The sequence below is a fragment of the Salmo salar genome, chromosome 22, assembly GCF_965601325.2.
Source record: "Salmo salar chromosome 22, fSalSal1, whole genome shotgun sequence".
NCBI lineage: Eukaryota > Metazoa > Chordata > Actinopteri > Salmoniformes > Salmonidae > Salmo > Salmo salar.
This window is the reverse complement of record NC_138312.1, coordinates 19,263,907-19,287,503: the sequence shown is the minus strand read 5'-3', so window position 1 is coordinate 19,287,503 and position 23,597 is coordinate 19,263,907. Positions and strand designations below refer to the sequence as shown.

Here is a 23,597-nt window from a genome sequence, read left to right as displayed (position 1 = left end):
AACAATGAGGCCACCGTACATTCACAGAACTTTAACTCAGCACTCTCCTACTTAAACACAGTGACGTCACATAGACTAGGTGTCCTCTGGTCTGTCACCACACACTGGCCATAAACACCTATGACATGATTCAACAATGTAACCCCTGAGACATCTGTTCCATTACTGCACATTGCTTATTTAAACATGCTGTATGGTTCCCTGAAAATGTCCAGCATACTGCAACAAAGCCATCTGGTATCCCTCTGCGCTCTTTAAATATACACATGGTCCTTCTTCCTCCACTAGACCTTTGTATGGAGTCCTGTCAGTCAGCGAGGCCTCACAACCTTGTACTTGACATGTTCCAAAGTGTTTTACATGACTCCGTCAGCATCTCTGATGTGTGGTCTGGTAAAATAAAACATCTCAAATTGTTAAACATACAGGACTTAAGCGCAGATGGAGGGAACCAACCAGGTAAACCTTTTATATTTGACAGCTGACAACTCACATGGTTACAATGCATTAAAATAAGCACGGTAACCAGGGTGACTGCTGTTAACCACATACTGTACTAACAAACTCCTCCCCTTCTGGCTCTACAGTTCCAAGTTTGTCATGTCCTCAGCAACACCCCATGGCCCTGGCAGGTGGTAGTGTTGTGGGCTGATAAAGTACGGCCTCCTGCGCCCAGAGTCCTGACCCCCATCACAAAGCAGACAGAACACAAGGCACTGTGATAATGACTGTCACACACACACTAGCAACTGAACCCTCTCACCAAAACAGGAGCTAGTTCGTAGCTCTAGTCAACTTCAGAAATGACTAATGGAGTCCATTAGTAGATCTAAGGCATCAATATGATATGAGTTTGTGAAATGTCATCTGCTCTTCATCGAGTTGTGGTATCAAGTTAAGATGTTTAAAACATTTAATCAAGAAACAAGTCAAGACCCTTTTAAATACAAATTCTTTATTTTTCCAAGATTTTTTGGGGTTCGGCTTCTTTGAATGGACTGGAAATGACATTTTGCTGAAACAGTCTACAGAGTGTCTGATCCCAGCCAGCAGCAGTGAAACTGGGGCTACAAAAGAGCATCTAGCGTTGTGCATACAGGCAAATCCATTGGTTCTGAGGGAACATGGGAAATACAAATATGGCCATCATCAAATGAACAAGACAAATTGTGGATCTGCACATACACTTACCAAGTTGTAGGACTTCAGTGCAACAAGACCAAGTTACAAAAAAAAGCTACAGAATTTCCTATAAATACCTCAAAACATAAATATTGTAAATGTACTTGATAATGAAACACTTACAAATACTGTACATGTCCTTTCTGAGAGATCAACATTTGACAATCCTAGATTAACAGTTTGACAAAATATGCAGGCACTGGTTACATCAGCTGCCTTACATAAAAAACCCAAATGCTCTTTGACCCCTCCTCCCACTTCCTGCATATGATTATCTACAACAATCAAGACAAAGGGAGTCAATAGACTACAAGTGTCTGGTATAAATATGAAGAGTCAGGCCATGTGAAAACTACCCTGTGGCTCTGTGAGTGAAGGAAGGGGTTAAAGGAGGAGTGTTTGTAAAAACAGGAGTTTTATTAAGGCATCTTTCATTAAAATCTAGTCCTGATGTCTAACGATTGATCGACTCAAATAAGGGGATCCCAGGATCTCTTCCTTCTCCATTTAGTGATGACCTCTGAAAGGCACAGAGTCATGCCCCCCATGGTGTTGGAGCAATAACACTGGGGGTATGAGAGGGCAGAATCCTTGTCTGCTCTGGTGTGGATGGAAACAGTTGGCGTCATGCCTCCCACCTCTGTTCCAATTCCCAGTGTACCCAAGCAGCAGTGCTGTCGCCAACCCCATGCCCTGGTAAAGAGGGGGGAGGGGGAAATGTCCAAGTAAGCCCACCACCCCCCTCAGCTCTCTCCAAAACACAGGTATGTACCATGGACATTGAAGGTTTTCATTGATTGAAACAAAATAACAATTACATTGATAAAGGATACTAGTATTAATACAATAAAGACTAATAATAAAAATGAAGTGTCCGTTTCTGGAAGCCCTCTGAAGCAACCATGTGTTTTATTCTACTACCCCCCCCCCCCCCCCCCTCAGGGGAGGGCTCATCCTATATAGTGCAATAGTCCCACTTTCTCCAGCCCTTCCCTGAAAGCCCTGGCAGGGGCAGCACAGGGTGACTCCCCAGGCGGCCTACAGGACTCCCTGCATCCTGCCTCTCCTCACTGCATGCGGTCTGGCTGAACATGCTGCTGGGGGGCATACTGCAGGAAGGTGGGGGCTGGGCCTGCCCCTGTGGGGAGAGTCTGGTGGACAGAGGCAGGGGCCTGGGAGGGGGCGGCGGCAGGGCTGGGGGTGTAGCCGTAGCCCAGGAACCCTGGGGAGGCAGCGTAGGGGTACTGCTCAAAGGCTGCCTGGGCGTACTGGGCATAGGCAGCACTGTAGTCCAGGTAGGGGGCGGAGGAGGACACCTGAGAGGGGAGAACCAGGCTGGGCTGGATGAAGGCTTGGGGATACATGTACTGATGGGCCAACCTGGAAAACACAGACAACAGGACACTAGTTACACACTTTAATATACAATGAAGGACAGGAGCAAAGAAAGCTTAGGCCTGGATGCTGTCATTTACATTCTACAGCAGGTCTTCAATACATTACAGTTGTGCTGAGCCCAGTATATCCAGTGGTGGGGAAACTAACCAGATGCCACACCACCCACTACTAATGTGCAAAGAGAGCGAGGTAATGAGAAGAGATCTCAACATCCCTCGTCACTTTAAAAAAAACCTACAAAACCTGTTAGGTAAGCCCCCTGAGAGAGAAAGGGTGTGGTGGTGGGGAGAAGAGAGACAGCCGTTACTGGCAGGTTTTCAAGCCCAGACACCAGCTAGTGTTTTAACAGCTGCTGCTCTTCACTCACTGAGCACACTCCAACCAATGTCTGCGCACACACGCGCTTGCTCACAAAGGGGAAGTTTGATGGAGTTGTGGTTCCTGTTTTTGTGTGAAAGCTACATTGGGCATCAATGGTTGAAAGGTGGGGAGTACTTATCAAGGCAGACTATTAGCCAGTTGGGTCTCATGTGCTCAAAGCTCTCCCTCCCTGAATGATGATTAGTGCTCTGGAGTCTGAAGACAGCTCATTCTCCTCCAGTCTCAGTCTAGCAGCACATCATGGGGAGACAGACGGAGTTGGGGCGATATTTTTAACCAGGCCTCAAAGCGCCTCTAGGGTCTGTTCTTCTGGGGTTGAGCCCCCCCCCCCCCCGATACTGCAGCTCGAGGGAAACAGAGGAACTCGCTCACTGCAAAAGCACACAAGCAAAAAGCAGAGCTCAGAGGAGAGTAAAATGGGGAAAGTTCTTCACACAGAGTGTCTAGTAGGAGACTGCAGTACAGTCGGAGTGAAAGAAGGTCAAGACAAGATAGTACAGTCACAGCACACAACACTTCTCAGCTGAGTTTCAATACACCAACGGCTTCCTTTCCTTGCCTCTTAACTTCATGGCCACTGGATGGGTTACCACCATGTTGTGTTCACCAGTGTCCTTTCACATCAGTGGTCATGAGAGAAGACGTGGGAATGAAGCGATGGAAGACAGCCATCAACTCAAACACAGCAAAGGGAAAGCGTGCAGGAGTGACAAGACATACTCACAACATCCAATTGCACCCTGCCTTACACACTCACCCAGCCACACCCCCACACTGGAACTTTAAACAGAAACCAAAGTCACCACTGCAAACCATGCCATAATTGGGAATAGGCACGCTAATCAGCATAACCTTTTCATGTCATATCACACACACAGGGAAAAATAAAGGCACTCCAATCCATCACAACACACTGCACTCTCAAGCCATCGTTGGCACCTTAGAGAGGGGCGGGAACAGTCACAACTGCCTGCTACCCTCCTGCTGGGAGCCTCCAAACAAGGCCGAATGAAGCCTGTACCTCGGGTATCTTCACTCCCCCCTCCGGCACACTGTTCAGCTGGGAGCACAGAGCAACCATGAGGGGGTTGGGGAGGATAGTGGAGGTTAACAACATGTATTCATTATCTGGATCCTCATTGATACTATTGGGATTGTTCCATCCTTCAGGGCGATGAGTGAAGCTAGTGGCTAAGCTTTTTTGCAACGTCTGAAGACATTATGCTGATATGGTACAGAAGTCTAGACCCGTGTTGCCTGGGTTCACACACATAGCAAGTCTTTCTCTGTGTAGGTAGGCATTTAATAGTCAGGACAAGAGGTCTGCCGAGTGGTATAGACCAACAATAATTCACAAAAATGAAAACATGAACGCTATAGACAGAGATAATATGAACCAACCAGGAGCCCATGGCAGAGGGAGCAGAGCATGCTGATAGACACTGTTCTTCCCTCTAACGGTACTGAACGGTCAGCTACACAAAGAACCATTCAGACACCCACACAGACAGGCACAGACGGAGGACTATACATGAAGCCTGTCGGGCATACGCACATTCACACAGAGATGAGCCTCTCCTTTCTGTGGCCACAGACCTCTGGTTAGATCAAGATGACCTTTCTGATGTACATTAGTAGGAAGTACAACAAAATAATGGTCAATGCTTCAATCATTTTGCTAGAAAAGTTAATAGAAATGACTATAGTGATAGGATGAGACGTGAATGCAGAGAGAAACAGAGTGAGAAGAGGCAGAAAAGGAGAAGATGAAACAGGGAAGCTGAGGAGAGCAGAGCTCCCTGGGCCATCTGACATCACAGGGCCTGTGGGGGTCTGGGGGGTGGAGGGATCTGAGGTCAGCTGGTTTTGTGACAGGGAGGTGGGGCTGGCAGGGCAAAGGGACTGCCGCACCAAGCAGATGGACTTCCTGACCTAGCCCTCATGTTTTCGTCATGGTGAACAAATCGAAGGGCTATATCAATTCATGGAAGTGGGCATAAGCTACTTGGCCTGCGTGCAAATGTAGGCCTATAAAACATGCCCATTTGGGGATCTGATATTATTTCTGACCACTCACCACCACTAATGAGCTGTGGAGCTTCTCAAAGTAATTTTCTCTTTACAACAAACAGCAAGTCTGTTTTTACATCCATTGAGAATGACAATAGTTCCTCAATGTAGCCCATTTGAAAAATCTTTCCAGCTCTCTCCCTTTCGATAACCACTCGGCGTGAAAGGGAAAACAATGCCATGCTCTGATCCGCCCGAAACATCATAAAATAGGTCTTACTGATTACTGTGTCTGCCCAGAGCTCACTTTCACAGGAAAATGAGGGTCCAGAATGTTTTATGCAATGCTGCAAGTTCGTTAGATCAAGCTTTGGGCTGGACCAAGTTGATACAACGTTTCAAGTTCCTAGCAGACAGTCTGTGATTTATTTGTATCAAGATATTTTCGACCAGCGGGCTACAATGTTTTTATTTGTTGGCTTTACGTAGGCCATTTTAGTTTTTACATAGATTTTATATTATTTTAATTTCGATATCATTTTTATTAAATCACACAATAGCGACTTAATTATATGAGAAATGAAACTGTTCCACAAAAATGTGCATTTGAAAATCATAATTGGCACGCAGATCGGTAGAAATGTTAAGATAAATTGGCATTCCAAATGGAAAAAAAAGGTTGCCAACCCCTGGTGTAGCCTATTACCAGCAACTTCAGGAGCGTAATGGCAGAATCTGCTAAGGCCAGCAGCAGTGGGAGAAGGTTGGGAGCGTAACGGCAGAATCTGCTAAGGCCAGCAGCAGTGGGAGAAGGTTGGGAGCGTAACGGCAGAATCTGCTAAGGCCAGCAGCAGTGGGAGAAGGTTGGGAGCGTAATGGCAGAATCTGCTAAGGCCAGCAGCAGTGGGAGAAGGTTGGGAGCGTAATGGCAGAATCTGCTAAGGCCAGCAGTAGTGGGAGAAGGTTGGGAGCGTAACGGCAGAATCTGCTAAGGCCAGCAGCAGTGGGAGAAGGTTGGGAGCGTAACGGCAGAATCTGCTAAGGCCAGCAGCAGTGGGAGAAGGTTGGGAGCGTAATGGCAGAATCTGCTAAGGCCAGCAGCAGTGGGAGAAGGTTGGGAGCGTAACGGCAGAATCTGCTAAGGCCAGCAGCAGTGGGAGAAGGTTGGGAACAGCTTTTTTCTTCTAGTTAGGCCATCTTGATCCCTGGCTCCCTCTTGAGTCACTTGTGTGTCGTAATTATTTAAAAATCACACTATGCTTAAAGCGTCAGACAAGCTCAGTAACCTACATATACAGTAGTCGATTTTATTAAAACACATAGGGTGTCTATATGGAAAAATTTCAGCCAGTCGATTGGTCAAAAGAATAGACTACTCTTGGTCGACCAAGATCGTTTAACTTTTTTGGGGTCGGGGACAGCCCTACTGCACGCACAGGCTATTTTTATAACAAATACACTTAAGGCTACATGCAAAAAAAGGTCCGGGCATCGCAAATTCTGGCCTGGAAGTAGAACAAAATTATACAGAAAAGCAATCTTAAATATTTAATGCGAAAAAACCTTGTGGGTAACACCTGTAGGAGGTGTGGCGCCTGGTGAAAGTACAGCATCATTAAGCACAATGCCTCTTCAGAGACAGAGCTGTCGCAACCCCCCCCCCCCCCAACTTAAACCCCTTACCTAATCTTCTCCCCACCCCCAGTCTCACAGGGGTGTCAATTTTCAGTGTCTCAGTCTAATCATCCTCCTGACACCCAGCAGAAAACAGTGTTAGGGCTTTGTCTTTCTCGTCTTGTTTCTTCTCCGTCTGGGAGGGGAGGACAAGAGGGAAAAATACTATAGGGGAAAATGAAGGGGGAGTGGAAGAGGGGCACTATGCTACGGTCCAGTCTAGTCCACACACACACACACATGCTCAATCCCTCCCAACCATACCACTTCATAACATGCGGTTTAAGGGTCTGGTGCGGGAGAAAGAACACTTGTGTGCTCTCCATCTTAGAGCAGCCTGTGTCTGTCACCGGCCCATAGAGAGATCAAGAGACAGGTGCCCTCTCTCCCTCTGGGGCTGCAGTCAGTCACGGGGGATTAGGTAGTGTAAAAAGCTCCAATAAGAGCCAACACCTGTCAGACACATGACCACGTTTCAGACCCTGGGGGGGCTCCGCCCAGCCCGTTATGGACATAGGGGAATTCTAAGCACCCAAAGTCCATTGCCACGATCTTATAACATGTAAGGGCTTAGACCTCTGGCTTCAAAGCTAGGACTTTGGAGGAGAGGGGGGTGACACTGCAACAGCAGGGGGCGAGTGGTGTCAATCCCATGTCAGTGGCATGGCCATTAAATGCCCAGAGGAACACTTGTCCTGGACACCAGTCACAGACTGTCCTCCCTCCAGGCTGTTTCTACAACAGACAAACACTCTGCCCTGGAGCCTTGCTCAGTGAGAGAGCCCACTCAACCAGCTAGATACTGGAGGGTCAAAGAGGGGATGAGCGTCACATGTCCCCATGGAATGTACCATGCTACGACCATTTGAAAAAAAAGTTAGCAATTGGCAGAAGTCTAAAACTCACATACATTACGCACATATGGGTTTAATCTGTCCTAATGTGTCATTCAGAAAATACTGTGGTATACTGCCCACTCCCACTCACTTACCCATACTGCCTCTGGATGAGCGCTGGGTGAATAGGTTGCACTCCGATGGATATGCCTGGAAGACAGGAAACTTCCCTTCAGATACATTTGCATTTACAGAAGAGGGCCAGAGAACAAGGCAGAGGAGAGGCAGAGCAAAATTCACTAAACTCTGGTGTAACTCAAGCAACCTACCAATAATAAAACAGTCAGAGATGGCAAATTACATTGTGTTTTTGTTATACATTTAACCCAGTCCCCTATTATACAAGAGTAAGAGTCAATCCAGATGCAATTAAAATGGTTTGTACATTTCTGTATGATGTGGGATTTCTGAATGACCATTTACTAACAGATATTTGTGTAAACATTCCGATATGGTGTGTGCGTCCGTGACAAGTGTAGTTGTGGTGTTGGTGCGTCCGGCGGTTGTTCTCACCCCTGGTCGGCTCACCTATCTGCATATTGCGGGGCTTGGCGCCAATGTAAGCCAGGTTCACGTTGGACTTGCGCCCGTCGATGATGGGGTTGGGGTCTTTACAGGCCCTCTCTGCTGATCCCCGATCTGTCATCGTCACCTGACATGTAATCACAGACGTTGATAATATTAGCAATACTGAAAAGACACCAGTTCCCCATTTTAGCTGGTAATACAGTCAAAAGTAGAAATCTATTCATCGCCAATTATGGCAGCGAAGCTATGAAAAAGTCAGTCAAGGATAGGGCCACCCTGATCCACCAAGCAGAACTAAAAGAAAAACAACCCCTACTGGTCTGTCATCACAGAAATCCCCCTGTCCAGCTGCCACTGTAAAAATTCCCCTTTCTGAACAGAAGAGGAAATTATAAACAAAGCACAGTGATTATCAGTTAAACACAACCCAGAAGACTTGGTCAACCACCCACCCACTTGTCAGCAGCACAGTCAAAGAAGTCAGCTGAAATATGTCTCAGTAATGATGAATAACAAGGGCTTATCCAATTAGGTAATAGAGCATAAGGAGATTGTTAGAATTCACCCCTCACTCTCCTTCCAAGGCATTAGACAGCATCACATTCTGCCAATTCAAGATGTCTCAGATGATTACATATCCGAGGTGTAGCTCTATTCTAGTCTGTTGAAGTAAGCATACCTCTTTAGACTAGACGAGAGGTTGAGCCCACTCCATGACATGTGTTATGAACACACATGAGCAGCGAGGCTGTGTTGACACTGAAACTCTATTGAAGAGGGTGTACTGATCCACCTTTGGAGTGTGTTTAAAGGTTCTCCTTGATCTGGAGCCATTTTTTATCCTCCTGCTACTCAAGCAGTGAGCAACAGGATGAGCAAGTTGGCCCTGTCGGATACTGGCATAAAGCCGGAGTATTTTCTGCCCTCCGCTGCATGCAAGGTGGGGAACACCTATTTCCCAGCCTCGAGCACCCTCATATGCCTGAGCCAGTCAGACCTGAAACACCAGACACTTTCAGCAGCAGCCGTTAATGACAGAGCTCCACTGTTTTTTGGTCACCGCTGATGTATAAACAAAGTGCCATTTTCTTAACAGTTATAAACTGGCTGAGGCGTAAACGACACACACACAAGTTTTCCATTCCATCTTTGGCCTCTATTATTGCTGATGAGTCTCCAAGTTTCTGGTAAATATTAGCATTTATTCTGCCATTTATGTTCTTTGTAACCATGAGAAGGAAGTTGGGTTTCTTTTTGCCTGCTTCATACAGATTCTCTTTGTTAATGTTTCTGCTCACACCAGCTGATTACCAGAGGGTCATTAAGGAAGCTGGCAATCTGAATTGTGTCAATCTTAGGAGCTGAAGATTTGGTTTTATAAAAAGGTTAATAGAACCATCTATGGCAATCAGAAACCCACCTGTGGTGATTGGTAAAGCTGACACAGGAGGGGGAAGTGCACATAACTTCCATCTCTGACAGCTGCTACTACAAGGAGGAGTGTTGTAGTCCATCTTGAAAGAGAAAAGAACTCCCACTTTCTAACTCATAACCGCAGTTATGATTCTATAAACACCACTTGTAAGGCCTGAGTGCTTCAGTTGTTTACAAATGGGAGGGTCTATGTCCCCACCGCTCCAAAATCCCCATATAAAGCAAGCAAGGACAGCAGCTCTCACGTTGGTGTGTGCCCTTGCAGAGCTCATAAACGATAAGAGCTAGGTCCTTCACGGGCCAGTGCTGAGAGGTTGGTGGGAGGAAAGGCATGTGGTGTGTTCGTTTTAGGGGATAAGCAGAGGGACATTAGATATATAATCTTCTTATCAATAAACTCATGTGATCTCTCATCCTGATTACAGCAAGGCAAAAAACGATACTCTGCATTTGCGCGTTCAAGCCGTACATTTGGGCAAGGATTTATTTTGACATGCGTTTGAATGACCGCAATACAGCATTGTATTCTGCTGGGGATATCCATTTGTACTTAAAGGCCCAGTGCAGTCAATAACGTGATTATTCTGTGTTTTGTACACTGAGGTTGGAATGTGAAATTGTGAAAATGATGCCCTTTTAGTGGAATGGCGAGGTGTAGCTTAATGCAATGAGTTAAGTATTTTTTTTTTTAAAGAAAAAAAGAAAAGTGACCTACGTTTAAATTGTGCCACCATTTTCTGTCTGTTAAAATTGTAAGTTTCAGTTTATGTGACAAAACAAGCAAGTATAGTGCAGAGAATCATTGCCGCAATAAAATAACTTTATCATAAACAAAGTGTATTTTCAGCAAGTGTACAAAACAAGAATTAATGATCTTTAACTCACATTTCTATGAATTTGGTCAGGTTGCCCAAAAAGTTATTTATTGCAGCTTTAAAAAATGGGAAGTGGCAATGCTGACAGCATTCCCCAAACCAACCACTCCCCATTTAACTGCTCTTACAGTAAATGTTCCAGAATATGAAAATGTACTGAAAGCAGCCCTGGTCAAGTTCATTTTGTATGGCAGTGCCCCTGATGGGCAGCGTTTGCACATTATAGACCATTCCATTGGTCTTCAAGTGAACTCCACCAACAACTAGTTCAGTTTCCCCTCCCCACTCAGACCACTCACAGGCAGTCCTAGCTAAATTCTTGCTTGCGAAAATGCATATGCCAAGAGGAAATTAGTATTTTTGACCATTTTAATTGAAAACAATCACCGTCAGGTCCTTAATCGTTACCAACAAGTTATTTGATAATGAGATAAAAACTGCTGCATTGGGCCTTTATACAGGTACTTGGCGCAGCCTCATGTATTGTTTTCCTCTAGGCAAGTAGCCTAGACAGTTCCATGGAACAATAACTTGATGGCAGAAGGAAACGTAGTGAGCATTTGCCTAATGACAACTACATAGAAAACAAAGAGACCAACCATTAACATTTTATAGGCAACTCGATTTTACTGTGTTGCAGTAAAGACGCACGTGCTGCCACTGATCAAGCTGCAGGTTAAATGCATAACCGACAAGTGTCAATGTTACTTACAAAGCCATATCCTCTGGATTTCCCCGTTTGTCTGTCCGTTATCACCACAGCCTCGTCGATGTCTCCGAAGGCCTCAAAATACTTTCTCAAGGAAGCATCGTTAGTGTGGTAGGGCAAACCGCCGACGAAAATTTTGGTAAAAGTAGTGTCTTTTTGAACTGCTGTAGAATGCATCACTTCCAGGCCTCCGTTCCCGAACTGATGCAAAAGCATTGACAAGCCGAGCCGGTAAGAGAGCTAGGCTAAAGACTAGTGAACAGTTAACTAAAGGTAGCCTAGTTGGTTAACCAACTATTGATATGTCCAGCATCAAAAGGCTATTAGCCGCTAGACTCGAGATGTTTTCAAATATGCAACAGGGGTCTGTTCTCGCTTGCTTCTCAAATTTACGTTTTTTCTTCCTTGATTCAGACCTTGAACTTCTTGTTGCCAAGTTCACTGCGTTTCCGTATAGGCTACTGCTTGAAATAGTTTTTGCGCTTTCTATATAGTTCCTTCAGTTGCCTCTATATTGAAAGTGTTCCAGGAGCGTTTATATACTCGCCGAACCTGATCACGCCCATTTTAGATGACTGACCTATGGGCAATGATTCTGGATGACCATTTTTTTTCTAACGCAGTAAAGCCCGCCCCCACGCGTTCTTCTTGCACCTGCTTTTGTCCTTTACTACACAAAGACAAGTTATAACTGTAGGTCTACAGCCCGCCTCACGCACATGTTACATTGTGTCACTCTCGTAGTAATAGAGAAACAACTCTACCTCGTCTGTTGTACCTTAAAGATACATTTGTTGACTTCATTTAGATTTTGTTTTGCAATTTTCTATAACCATATGCTGCACATGTGATATGCCTAATGATTGTAATGGCTCAACGATAGTGCCACAGTATGCGTCATAATACTGACACCTCCACTGTGACGCTATTTTGACCATGCCTGCTAAAACGCATTACACATGTCTTATAGTTCATCTTGTCATTCTTCTCACTGTCATAAATTCCAAATTGTCAGTTCAGTTTTTAGACTTAGCCTACAAGGGGTTCTCAATATAAGTGGCACAAACACATGTGATTCCAATATACGAATTACATGGATTTCACCTTCAAGGTTAGTATATACCATTATAATGATAGCCTATAAGCCAAATTGTACACCTCAGTAGCAATAGGTTACAGACGGCCGCGTTTTCCGGTCAACCCATTCATATAACGAGGATGATACATAGCATTATAATAGGCCCGCCAAAGACGAGCGCCCTTTAGGCAATTATCAACAAGGTATTTTTGCCAGCGCCCATCATAAAACAAATGCTTGGCTCACATTGATTACAAGAGTGATAACAGCGTGCAAATACCGCATAACTCTGTTTACTTAAACATTGCCGTTATATGATTCCGAGGGAGTTCACAGACTCGTAAATGGTGTGTGTCGGTCAGACAAGATTGTAGGCTATAATGCCACGTTCACAATAACTGGGTATTCGGAAATCTCCGACTTCCGACTTCAATGCGCACAAGACAACTGGGAACTCGACAACAACAAAAAAGAGCTCAGACTGGAAAAAAAACGTTTAACGGTTATCCAACTTGGAATTCCAAGTCAGAAACTTGGGCATCTTTCTAGAGCTCTTACTTTCCGACCTGAAGATCACTGACATCATGATTTGACCTCATGTTTTCATAGTTCCCAGTTGTCTTGAAAGCACCATATGCAAGTATATCATCCTGAGACTCAGCAATTCATTTTTGTCCTCTAGTGGACATCAGTTCGTGGTCCGTATCTCTGAGGCTATACAAGCCACTGTATTAAATCCTGTTGTCCCTTTTCAGAGGACATTCTGCAGGCTTTTCATTGATATCATGTGTTGGGGTGTGACCTTGACAACTTTATCTTCCTGGTTCATACAAAAATGTCTTTCATCAAAATTAGCACATTTGATGGAAATTTAAAAAGTAGTGTGTGTAATTATTAATCATAATTTTTGTGAGTTTGATATTCAAATTGTTTCTAGTAAGTGAATATCTCAGGAATAGTTAAGTGAGTTGTCAGGACTGTGTTATAATTTTCACATTAAATAAGAGCTAAATAAGAGTTTATCAAGAAATGTCCTCTGTAGTGGACACCAGAGGCTGCAGCTCTGTTTTTCACCTACTGTACCCATTAACTGTAATGTTCATTTTTCATATTTACTTCCGAATGCCCACTACAGTGGACCATTTTGCACTTACAATAAAAGATAAATAACAATGTTTTGTCTATTTTTTTCTCGGTAACCTTTCCCAACTCCCTAAAAAAATAAAATAAAAAAATAATCCCCCCAAACAATTATCAGGAGGATAGGGAGAGGAGTAGAGCTATCCCGTAAAAGAAAGGTTCTTGGGGTTATTGCTCAAAAACAGTCAAGCCTTTCTTTTTGGAATAACCTACCCTCTGAATTTATCACTAACGGTTTAAGCCACGGCTTAATGTTACACTGGTTGCCATGTTCACAGTGACCTCCAGTAGTATATAAATGATCGGTTAATTGTTCGGAGAAACATCAGTTAGGGCTGACTAGGGTCTGGAGAACATGCCAGGGCAAGTACCAGAATTGTGGGTCACCACCATTACTCCTGAATAAGACATTCATAGGACTCTACTTACTACAGGAGCATGGTACAGCATGGTACAGTGTTAGCTGGAGTACTATTAAACAACTTGACACACTGACAACCACATAATTTATGAAAATATGGTGCGGAGAGGGTAGAGGTAATAAAACATTGGGTTTCAAATGATGGATTGTGACCTGTGTGGCTGGAAACATTGGTTTGTTTAAATTGACAAGGCCTTTTTGATGAAAGCACAGAACAGTTTGTGAGGAGCCAGTGGACAGTAACACTGTCTTCCAATCGCTGGTGCTTTGGAGCACATCCGCTAAGTACCCAGGTCCTGGCTGGCAGTGAGACACTAATGACCACAATATAAGGCATTTCAGTCACACCTTCTCCTCCATGACCAGCATCTATTCACAAATGGCCTTTGTAGCTCCCCACCACCCCTTCATCATATCCTACTGATAAATCCCCAATATCAGACTCCTTTCCCACTCCAATTCAAGACTCACCTGATGAATCAAACTGCACTGCGTTGATCCTCAACTGACCTCCCAACCGTTCTCTCTTGTCTGTCTGGATCACCGCAGGCGCAGGGGCCAACTGAAAGACAAAACATACCACCTAGTGGCCAATTAAAGAGTATCATGGTCATGTTAGCTCCAGTTTGAAGTTAATACAGTTGAAGTTGGAAGTTTACATACACCTTAGCCAAATACATGTAAACTCAGTTTTTCACAATTCCTGACATTTAATCCTAGTAAAAATTCCCTGTCTTAGGTCAGTTAGGATCACCACTTTATTTTAATAATGTGAAATGTCAGAATAATAGTAGATAGAAAGAATGATTTATTTCAGCTTTTATTTCTTTCATCACATTCCCAGTGGGTCAGAGGTTTACATACACTCAATTAGTATTTGGTAGCATTGCCTTGAAATTGTTTAGCTTGGGTCAAACATTTCAGGTAGCCTTCCACAAGCTTCCCACAATAAGTTGGGTGAATTTTGGCCCATTCCTCCTGACAGAGCTGGTGTAACTGAGTCAAGTTTGTAGGCCTCCTTGCTCGCACAGGCTTATTCAGTTCTGCCCACAAATTGTCTATAGGGTTGAGGTCAGGGCTTTGTGATGGCCACTCCAATACATGGACTTTGTTGTCCTTAAGCCATTTTGCCACAACTTTGGAAGTATGCTTAGGGTCATTGTCCATTTGGAAGACCCATTTGCGACCAAGCTTTAACTTCCTGACTGATGTCTTGAGATGTTGCTTCAATATATCCAGATAATTTTCCTGCCTCATGATGCCATCTATTTTGTGAAGTGCACCAGTCCCTCCTGCAGCAAAGCACCCCCACAACATGATGCTGCCACCACTGTTCTTCACAGTTGGGGTGGTATTTTCAGTTTGCAAGCCTCCCCCTTTTCCCTTCAAACATGACGATGGTCATTATGGCCAAACAGTTCTATTTTTCTTTCATCAAACCAGAGGACATTTCTCCAAAAACTACAATCTTTGTCCCCATGTGCAGTTGCAAACTGTAGTCTGGCTTTTTTATGCCGGTTTTGGAGCAGTGGCTTCTTCCTTGCTGAGCTGCCTTTCAGGTTATGTCGATGTAGGACTCGTTTTACTGTGGACATAGATACTTTTGTACCTGTTTCCTCCAGCATCTTCACAAGGTCCTTTGCTTTTGTTCTGGGATTGATTTGCACTTTTCACACCAAAGTACATTCATCTCTAGGAGACATAACGCATCTCCTTCCTGAGCGGTATGACGGCTGTGTGGTCCCATGGTGTTTATACTTGCGTACTATTGTTTGTACAGATCAACGTGGTACCTTCAGGCGTTTGGAAATTGCTCCCAAGGATGAACCAGACTTGTGGAGGTCTACAATTTTTTTTCTGAGGTCTAAGCTGATTTCATTTGATTTACCAATGATGTCAAGCAAAGAGGCACTGAGTTTGAAGGTAGACCTTGAAATAAATCCACAGGTACACCTCCAATTGACTCAAATGATGTCAATTAGCCTTTCAGAAGCTTCTAAAGCCATGACATCATTTTTGGGAATTTTCCAAGCTGTTTAAAGGCATAGTCAACTTAGTGTATGTAAACTTCTGACCCACTGGAATTGTGATACAGTGAATTATCAGTGAAATAATCTGTCTGTAAACAATTGTTGGAAAAAATACTTGTGTCATGCACAAAGTAGATGTCCTAACCGACTTGCCAAAACTATAGTTTGTTAGCAAGAAATTTGTGGAGTGGTTGAAAAACGAGTTTTAATGACTCCAACCTAAGTGTATATAAACCTCCGACTTCAACTGTATATACTCAGCATAGCATAGTTTAAACCAAAACTCACAGCCTGACTTCAAGTCAGTACAACTGCAACCCCAAACTCAGCGCTACACAGCAGCACTGAAAACTTCTATCACACTACTCTCAAAACAGCCAAACTCCTGACAGCCCACATCCCTGAATTCAAAAAATCATGGGATACTGATAAAGGACCCAGGAAGTGATGAGCTTCAATCGGCATTTTTTTCAAAATTGTGTTATTGACATAGCTTTGTTCTGTTCAATGTTCTCTACCAACACTGAGTACACTTTACTAATATTGACTTGCACAAGGTGTTTAAAGCATTCCATAGGGATGCTGGCCCATGTTGACTCCAATGCTTCCCATAGTTGTATCAAGTTGGCTGGATGTCCTGTGGGTAGTGGACCATTCTTGATACACATGGGAAATCCAGCAGTGTTGCAGTTCTTGACACAAACCGGTGCTCCTGGCACCTACTAGCATACCCCATTCAAAGGCACTTAAATCTTTTGTCTTACCCATTCACCCTCTGAATGGCACACATACACAATACATGTCTCAATTGTCTCAAGGCTTAAAAATCATTTTTTAACCTTTCTCCTTCCATTCATCTACACTGATTGAAGTGGATTTAACAAGTGACATCAATAAGGGATAATAGCTTTCAACTGGACTCACCTGGTCAGTCTATGTCATGGAAAGAGCAGGTGTTCCTTATATTTGTATACAGTTCTCTCAGTGTATATTGTACTCTCAATACCCCAATTCATGTTGTTAAATTTAAAAGAATACAAGATAAAAAAAATGGCTGACACCACTCAAACCAATGAGGGTTTGGAACTTTTTCAGCCTCTGCTGATCTTACAGCTATTGTATGTAGTAATTGTGCCTATGAACCAGATTTGTACTGTTAGCACTGAGGCGGTGTGCCCTAGGAGGAAGTCCACTGTGTCCAACTCACCCTGCACTAACATAAATTACATGAGCACATCTACTTCTGCTAAACTTCCCAGTAAAGCAATGAAAACAAGTAAGCATCCCGGAAGAAAAGTGCTCAAAATAGCCAACGTTACCATATGTAGCTTAAGAAACAAGGTTCATGAAATCAATAATTTGCTAGTAACAGATGGCATTCATATTCTGAAACTCACTTAGATAATCCATTTTATGATACAGTGGTAGCAATACAAGGTTATAATACACTGCTCAAAAAAATAAAGGGAACACTTAAACAAGACAATGTAACTCCAAGTCAATCACACTTCTGTGAAATCAAACTGTCCACTTAGGAAGCAACACTGACTGACAATAAATTTCACATGCTGTTGTGCAAATTGAATAGACAACAGGTGGAAATTATAGGCAATTAGCAAGACACCCCCAATAAAGGAGTGGTTCTGCAGGTGGGGACCACAGACGACTTCAGTTCCCATGCTTCCTGGCTGATGTTTTGGTCACTTTTGAATGCTGGCGGTGCTTTCACTCTAGTGGTAGCATGAGACGGAGTCTACAACCCACACAAGTGGCTCAGGTAGTGCAGCTCATCCAGGATGGCACATCAATGCGAGCTGTGGCAAGAAGGTTTGCTGTGTCTGTCAGCGTAGTGTCCAGAGCATGGAGGCGCTACCAGGAGACAGGCCAGTACATCAGGAGACGTGGAGGAGGCCGTAGGAGGGCAACAACCCAGCAGCAGGACCGCTACCTCCGCCTTTGTGCAAGGAGGAGCAGGAGGAGCACTGCCAGAGCCCTGCAAAATGACCTCCAGCAGGCCACAAATGTGCATGTGTCTGCTCAAATGGTCAGAAACAGACTCCATGAGGGTGGTATGAGGGCCCAATGTCCACAGGTGGGGGTTGTGCTTACAGCCCAACACCGTGCAGGACGTTTGGCATTTGCCAGAGAACACCAAGATTGGAAAATTCGCCACTGGCGCCCTGTGCTCTTCACAGATGAAAGCAGGTTCACACTGAGCACATGTGACAGACGTGACAGAGTCTGGAGACGCCGTGGAGAAAGTTCTGCTGCCTGCAACATCATCCAGCATGACCGGTTTGGCGGTGGGTCAGTCATGGTGTGGGGTGGCATTTCTTTGGGGGGCCGCACAGCCCTCCATGTGCTCGCCAGAGGTAGCCTGACTGCCATTAGGTACCGAGATGAGATCCTCAGACCCCTTGTGAGACCATATGCTGGTGCGGTTGGCCCTGGGTTCCTCCTAATGCAAGACAATGCTAGACCTCATGTGGCTGGAGTGTGTCAGCAGTTCCTGCAAGAGGAAGGCATTGATGCTATGGACTGGCCCGCCCATTCCCCGGACCTGAATCCAATTGAGCACATCTGGGACATCATGTCTCGCTCCATCCACCAACGCCACGTTGCACCACAGACTGTCCAGGAGTTGGCGGATGCTTTAGTCCAGGTCTGGGAGGAGATCCCTCAGGAGACCATCCGCCACCTCATCAGGAGCATGCCCAGGCGTTGTAGGGAGGTCATACAGGCACGTGGAGGCCACACACACTACTGAGCCTCATTTTGACTTGTTTTAAGGACATTACATCAAAGTTGGATCAGCCTGTAGTGTGGTTTTCCACTTTAATTTTGAGTGTGACTCCAAATCCAGACCTCCATGGGTTGATAAATTGGATTTCCATTGATTATTTTTGTGTGATTTAGTTGTCAGCACATTCAACTATGTAAAGAAAAAAGTATTTAATAAGATTATTTCTTTCATTCAGATCTAGGATGTGCTGTTTAAGTGTTCCCTTTATTTTTTTGAGCAGTATATTTACATAAAATATAGAAATGCCAAAGGTGGAGGTGTTGCTGTTTAAATTCAGAACCACATTTCTGTAAAGATTAGAAAGGATCATGTTCAATACTGTTGAAGTAATATGGCTACAGGTTCATTTGCCTCAGCTAAAGCCCATTCTGGTGGGAAGCTGCTATAGACCATTAAGTGCTAACAGTCAGTATCTGGATAACATATGTGAAATGCTTGATAATGTATGTGATATCAACAGAGAGGTATATTTTCTGGGTGATTTAAATATTGACTGGCTTTCATCAAGCTGTCCACTCAAGAAAAAACTTCAAACTGTAACCAGTGCCGGCAATCTGGTTCAGGTTATCAGTCAACCTACCAGGGTAGTTACAAACAGCACAGAAATGAAATCATCAACATGTATTGATCACATCTTTTCTAATGCTGCATAAATTAGCTTGAAAGCAGTATCCAGATCCATTGGAAGTAGTGATCACAATATAGTAGCCATATCTAGGAAAACCGAAGCTCCAAAGGCTGGGCCTAATATGGTGTATAAGAGTTTATACAATACGTTTTGTAGTGATTCCTATGTTGTTGATGTAAAGAATATTTGTTGGTTCGTGGTGTGTAATGAGGAGCAAACAGACGCTGCACTAGATACATTTATGAAATTGCTTATTCCAGTTACTAATAAGCATGCACCCATTAAGAAAATGACTGTAAAAACTGTTAAATCTCTGTTGTTCGATGAGGAATTGGAAAAATTGTATGGTTGAGAGGGATGAGGCAAAAGGAATGGCAAATAAGTCTGGCTGCACAACCGATTGACAAATGTGTTGCAAAATGAGAAATCAAGTGACTAAACTTAATTAAAAAGAAACTACACTATGAAACAAAGATAAATGACATAAAGAATTGATAGTAAAAAGATTTGGGGACCTTAAATTACATTTTGGGAAAAAAGGCAAACTCAGCTCCATGATTCATTGAATCAGATGGCTCATTCATCACAAAACTAACTGATATTGCCAACTACAAATTCCTGAGGATAATAGCGGATGATATTGCCACTCCTATTTGCCATATTTTCAATTTAAGCCTACTAGAAAGTGTGTGCCCCCAGGCTTGGAGGGAAGCAAAAGTCATTCCGCTACCTAAGAATAGTAAAGCCCCCTTTAGTGGCTCAAATAGCCGACCAATCAGCCTGTTACCAACCATTAGTAAACTTTTGGAAAAAATGGTGTTTGACCAGATACAATGCTATTTTATAGTAAACAAATTGACAACAAACTTTCAGCATGATTATAGGGAAGGACATTCAACAAGCACAGCACTTACACAAATGACTGATGATTGGCTGAGAGAAATTGATGATAAAAAGATTGCGGGGGCTGTTTTGTTAGACTTCAGTGCGGCTTTGACATTATCGATCATAGTCTGCTGCTGGAAAAACTTGTGTTATGGCTTTACATTCCCTGCTATATTGTGGATAAAGAGTTACCTGTCTAACAGAACACAGAGGGTGTTATTTAATGCAAGCCTCTCCAACATAATCCAGGTAGAATCAGGAATTTCCCAGGGCAGCTGTCTAGGCCCCTTACTTTTGAAAATCTGTACTAATGACATGCCACTGGCTTTGAGTAAAGCCAGTGTGTCTATGTATGCGGATGATTCAATACTATAAAGGTCAGCTATTTCATTGACTGAAATGACTGCAACACTTAACAAAGAGTTGCAGTTAGTTTCAGAGTGGGTGGCAAGGAATAAGTTAGTCCTAAATATTTTTGAAACTAAAATTATTGAATTTGGGACAAATCATTCACTAAACCTCAACTAAATCTTGTAATAAATAATGTGGAAATTGAGCAAGTTGAGGTGACTAAACTGCTTGGAGTAACCCTGGATTGTAAACTGTTATGGTCAAAACATATTGTCCATAATAATGTGCTGCTCTACCTTCAAATTAAAATAAAATATAATTTTATTGGTCACATACACATGGTTAGCAGATGTTAATGTGAGTGTAGTGAAATGCTTGTGCTTCTAGTTCCGACAGTGCAGTAATATCTAACAAGTAATCTAACATTTCCCCAACAACTACCTAATACACACAAATCTAAAGGGGTGAATGAGAATACACACACACACACACACACACACACACACACACACACACACACACACACACACACACATATATATATATATATATATATATATATATATATATATATATATATGGATGAGCAATGGCTGAGCGACAAGGTGCAATAGATGGTATAAAATACAGTATATACTGTACATATGATATGAGTAATGTAAGATATGTAAACTTTATTAAAGTGGCATTATTTAATGTGGCATTGTTTAAGGTGAATAGTGATCCATTTATTAAAGTGGCCAGTGATTGGGTCTCAATGTAGGCAGCAGCCTCTCTGAGTTAGTGATTGCTGTTTAGCCATCTGATGGCCTTGAGATAGAAGCTGTTTTTCAGTCTCTCTGTCCCAGCTTTCTGGATGGTAGTGGGGTGAACAAGCAGTGGCTCGGGTGGATGTTGTCCTTGATGATCTTTTTGGCCTTCCTGTGACATTGGGTGCCGTCGGTGTCATCGAGGGCAGGTAGTTTGCCCCCGGTGATGCATTGTGCAGACCACACCACCATCTGGAGAACCTTGCCACTGAGTGCGGTGCAGTTGCGTACCAGGCGGTGATACAGCCCGACAGGATGCTCTCGATTGTGCATCTGTAAAAGTTTGTTAGGGTTTTGGGTGACAAGCCAAATTTCTTCAGCCTCCTGAGGTTGAAGAGGCGCTGTTACGCCTTCTTCACCACACTGTCTGTGTGGGTGGACCATTTCAGTTTGTCTGTGATCTGTACGCCGAGGAACTTTCCACCTTCTCCACTGCTGTCCCTTTTGATGTGGATAGGGTGTGCTCCCTCTGCTGTTTCCTGAAGTCCACGATCATCTCCTTTGTTTTGTTGATGTTGAGTGAGAGGTTGTTTTCATGACACGACACTCCGAGAGCCCTCACCTCCTCCCTGTAGGCTGTCTCGTTGTTGTTGGTAATCAAGCTCACTATTGAGTTGGAGGTGTGCATGGCCACGCATTCCTGGGTGAACAAGGAGTACAAGAGGGGACTGAGCACTCACCCTTGTGGGGCCCCAGTGTTGAGGGTCAGCAAAGTGGAGATGTTGTTTCCTAACTTCACCACCTGGGGGCGGCCTGTCAGAAAGTACAGGACCCAATTGCACAGGACGGGGTTGAAACCCAGGGCCTCCAGCTTGATGATGAGCTTGGAGAGTACAGTGCCTTGCAAAAGTATTCACCCTCCTTGGCATTTTTCCTATTTTGTTGCATTACAACCTGTAATTTGAAATTGATTTTTATTTGGATTTCATGTAATAGACTACACAAAATAGTCCAAATTGGTGAAGTAAAATGAAAAAAATTACTTGTTTCAAAAAATAAATAAATGGAAAAGTGGTGCGTGCATATTTATTCACCCCCTTTGCTATGAAGCCCCTAAATAAGATCTGGTGCAACCAATTACCTTCAGAAGTCACATAATTAATTAAATAAAGGCCACCTGTGTGCAATCTAAGTGTCACATAATCTGTCACATGATCTCAGTATATTTACACCTGTTCTGAAAGGCCCCAGAGTCTGCAACACCACTAAGCAAGGGGCTCCACCAAGCAAGCAGCACTATGAAGACCAAGGAGCTCTCCAAACAGGTCAGGGAAAAAGTTGTGGAGAAGTGCAGATCAGGGTTGGGTTATAAAAAAATATCCGAAACCTTGAACATCCTACGGCGCACCATTTAATCCATTATTAAAAATGTTTAAGAATATGGTACCACAACAAACCTACCAAGAGAAGGCCGCCCACCAAAACTCACGGACCAGGCAAGGAGGGCATTAATCAAAGAGGGAACAAAGAGACCAAAGATAACACTGAAGGAGCTGCAAAGCTCCACAGAGGAGATTGGAGTATCTGTCCATAGGACCACTTTAAGCCGAGCTGGGCTTTACGGTAGAGTGGCCATTGCTTAAAGAAAAAAATAAGCAAACATGTTTGGTGTTTGCCAAAAGGCACGTGGGAGACTCCCCAAACATATGTAAGAAGGTACTCTGGTCAGATGAGACTAAAATATAGCTTTTTGGCCATCAAGGAAAACGCTATGTCTGGCGCAAACCCAACATCTCCCATCACCCTGAGAACACCATCCCCACAGGGAAGCATGGTGGTGGCAGCATCATGCTGTGGGGATGTTCTTCCATCGGCAGGGAGTGGGAAACTGGTCAAAAGGGAAATTCTTGAGGGAAACCTGTCTCAGTCTTCCAGAGATTTGAGACTGGGACTGAGGTTCACCTTCCAGCAGGACAATAACCTTAAGCATACTGCTAAAGCAACACTCAAGTGGTTTAAGGGGAAACATTCAAATGTCTTGGAAAGCCTAGTCAAAGCCCAGACCTCAATCCAATTGAGAATCTGTGGTATGACTTAAAGATTGCTGTACACCAGCGGAACCCATCCAACATGAAGGAGCTGGAGCAGTTTTGCCTTGATGAATGGGCAAAACACCCAGTGGCTAGATGTGCCAAGCTTATAGAGACATACCCCAAGACACTTGCATCTGTAATTGCTGCAAAATGTGTCTCTACAAAGTATTGACTTTGGGGGGTGAATAGTTATGTACACTCAAGTTTTGTGTGTTTTTTTGGTCTTATTTCTTCTTCAATGTGGTAGGAATGTTGTGTAAATCAAATGATACAAACCCCCCAAAAATCCATTTTAATTCCAGGTTGTAAGGCAACAAAATATGAAAAATGCC

At 43.7% G+C, this 23,597-nt stretch overlaps 1 protein-coding gene across 2 annotated transcripts; it reads right to left on the bottom strand.

Annotated features, from left to right (window-relative positions):
- Window positions 1-938: 938 nt before the first annotated feature.
- LOC106582916 (RNA-binding protein 38) lies at window positions 939-11,617 on the bottom strand. 2 transcript variants are annotated; one of them, XM_014166543.3, is made up of 4 exons: window positions 11,091-11,617; window positions 8,070-8,193; window positions 7,637-7,691; window positions 939-2,562 (listed from the first exon to the last, which is right to left on the bottom strand). In XM_014166543.3, exons 1-4 carry the CDS (start codon window positions 11,301-11,303, stop codon window positions 2,250-2,252), a joined length of 705 nt encoding a protein of 234 aa, XP_014022018.1. In that variant the 5' UTR covers window positions 11,304-11,617; the 3' UTR covers window positions 939-2,249. The 2 variants fall into 2 exon arrangements, with proteins under 2 accessions (XP_014022018.1, XP_014022016.1); XM_014166541.3 differs by having other exon boundaries at window positions 8,055-8,193; window positions 11,091-11,616.
- Window positions 11,618-23,597: the final 11,980 nt, after the last annotated feature.

What these genes read in the sequence shown, in the direction of transcription:
- LOC106582916 (XM_014166541.3), bottom strand. Translation starts at nt 11,303, where the DNA reads ATGCTTTTGCATCAGTTCGGGAACGGAGGCCTGGAAGTGATGCATTCT. An exon ending in GATAGGTGAGCCGACCAGGG is followed by an intron (nt 7,692 to 8,054) that starts GTGAGAACAACC and finishes CCTGTCTTCCAG; the next exon opens with GCATATCCATCGGAGTGCAA. An exon ending in CTCATCCAGAGGCAGTATGG is followed by an intron (nt 2,563 to 7,636) that starts GTAAGTGAGTGG and finishes TGTGTTTTCCAG; the next exon opens with GTTGGCCCATCAGTACATGT.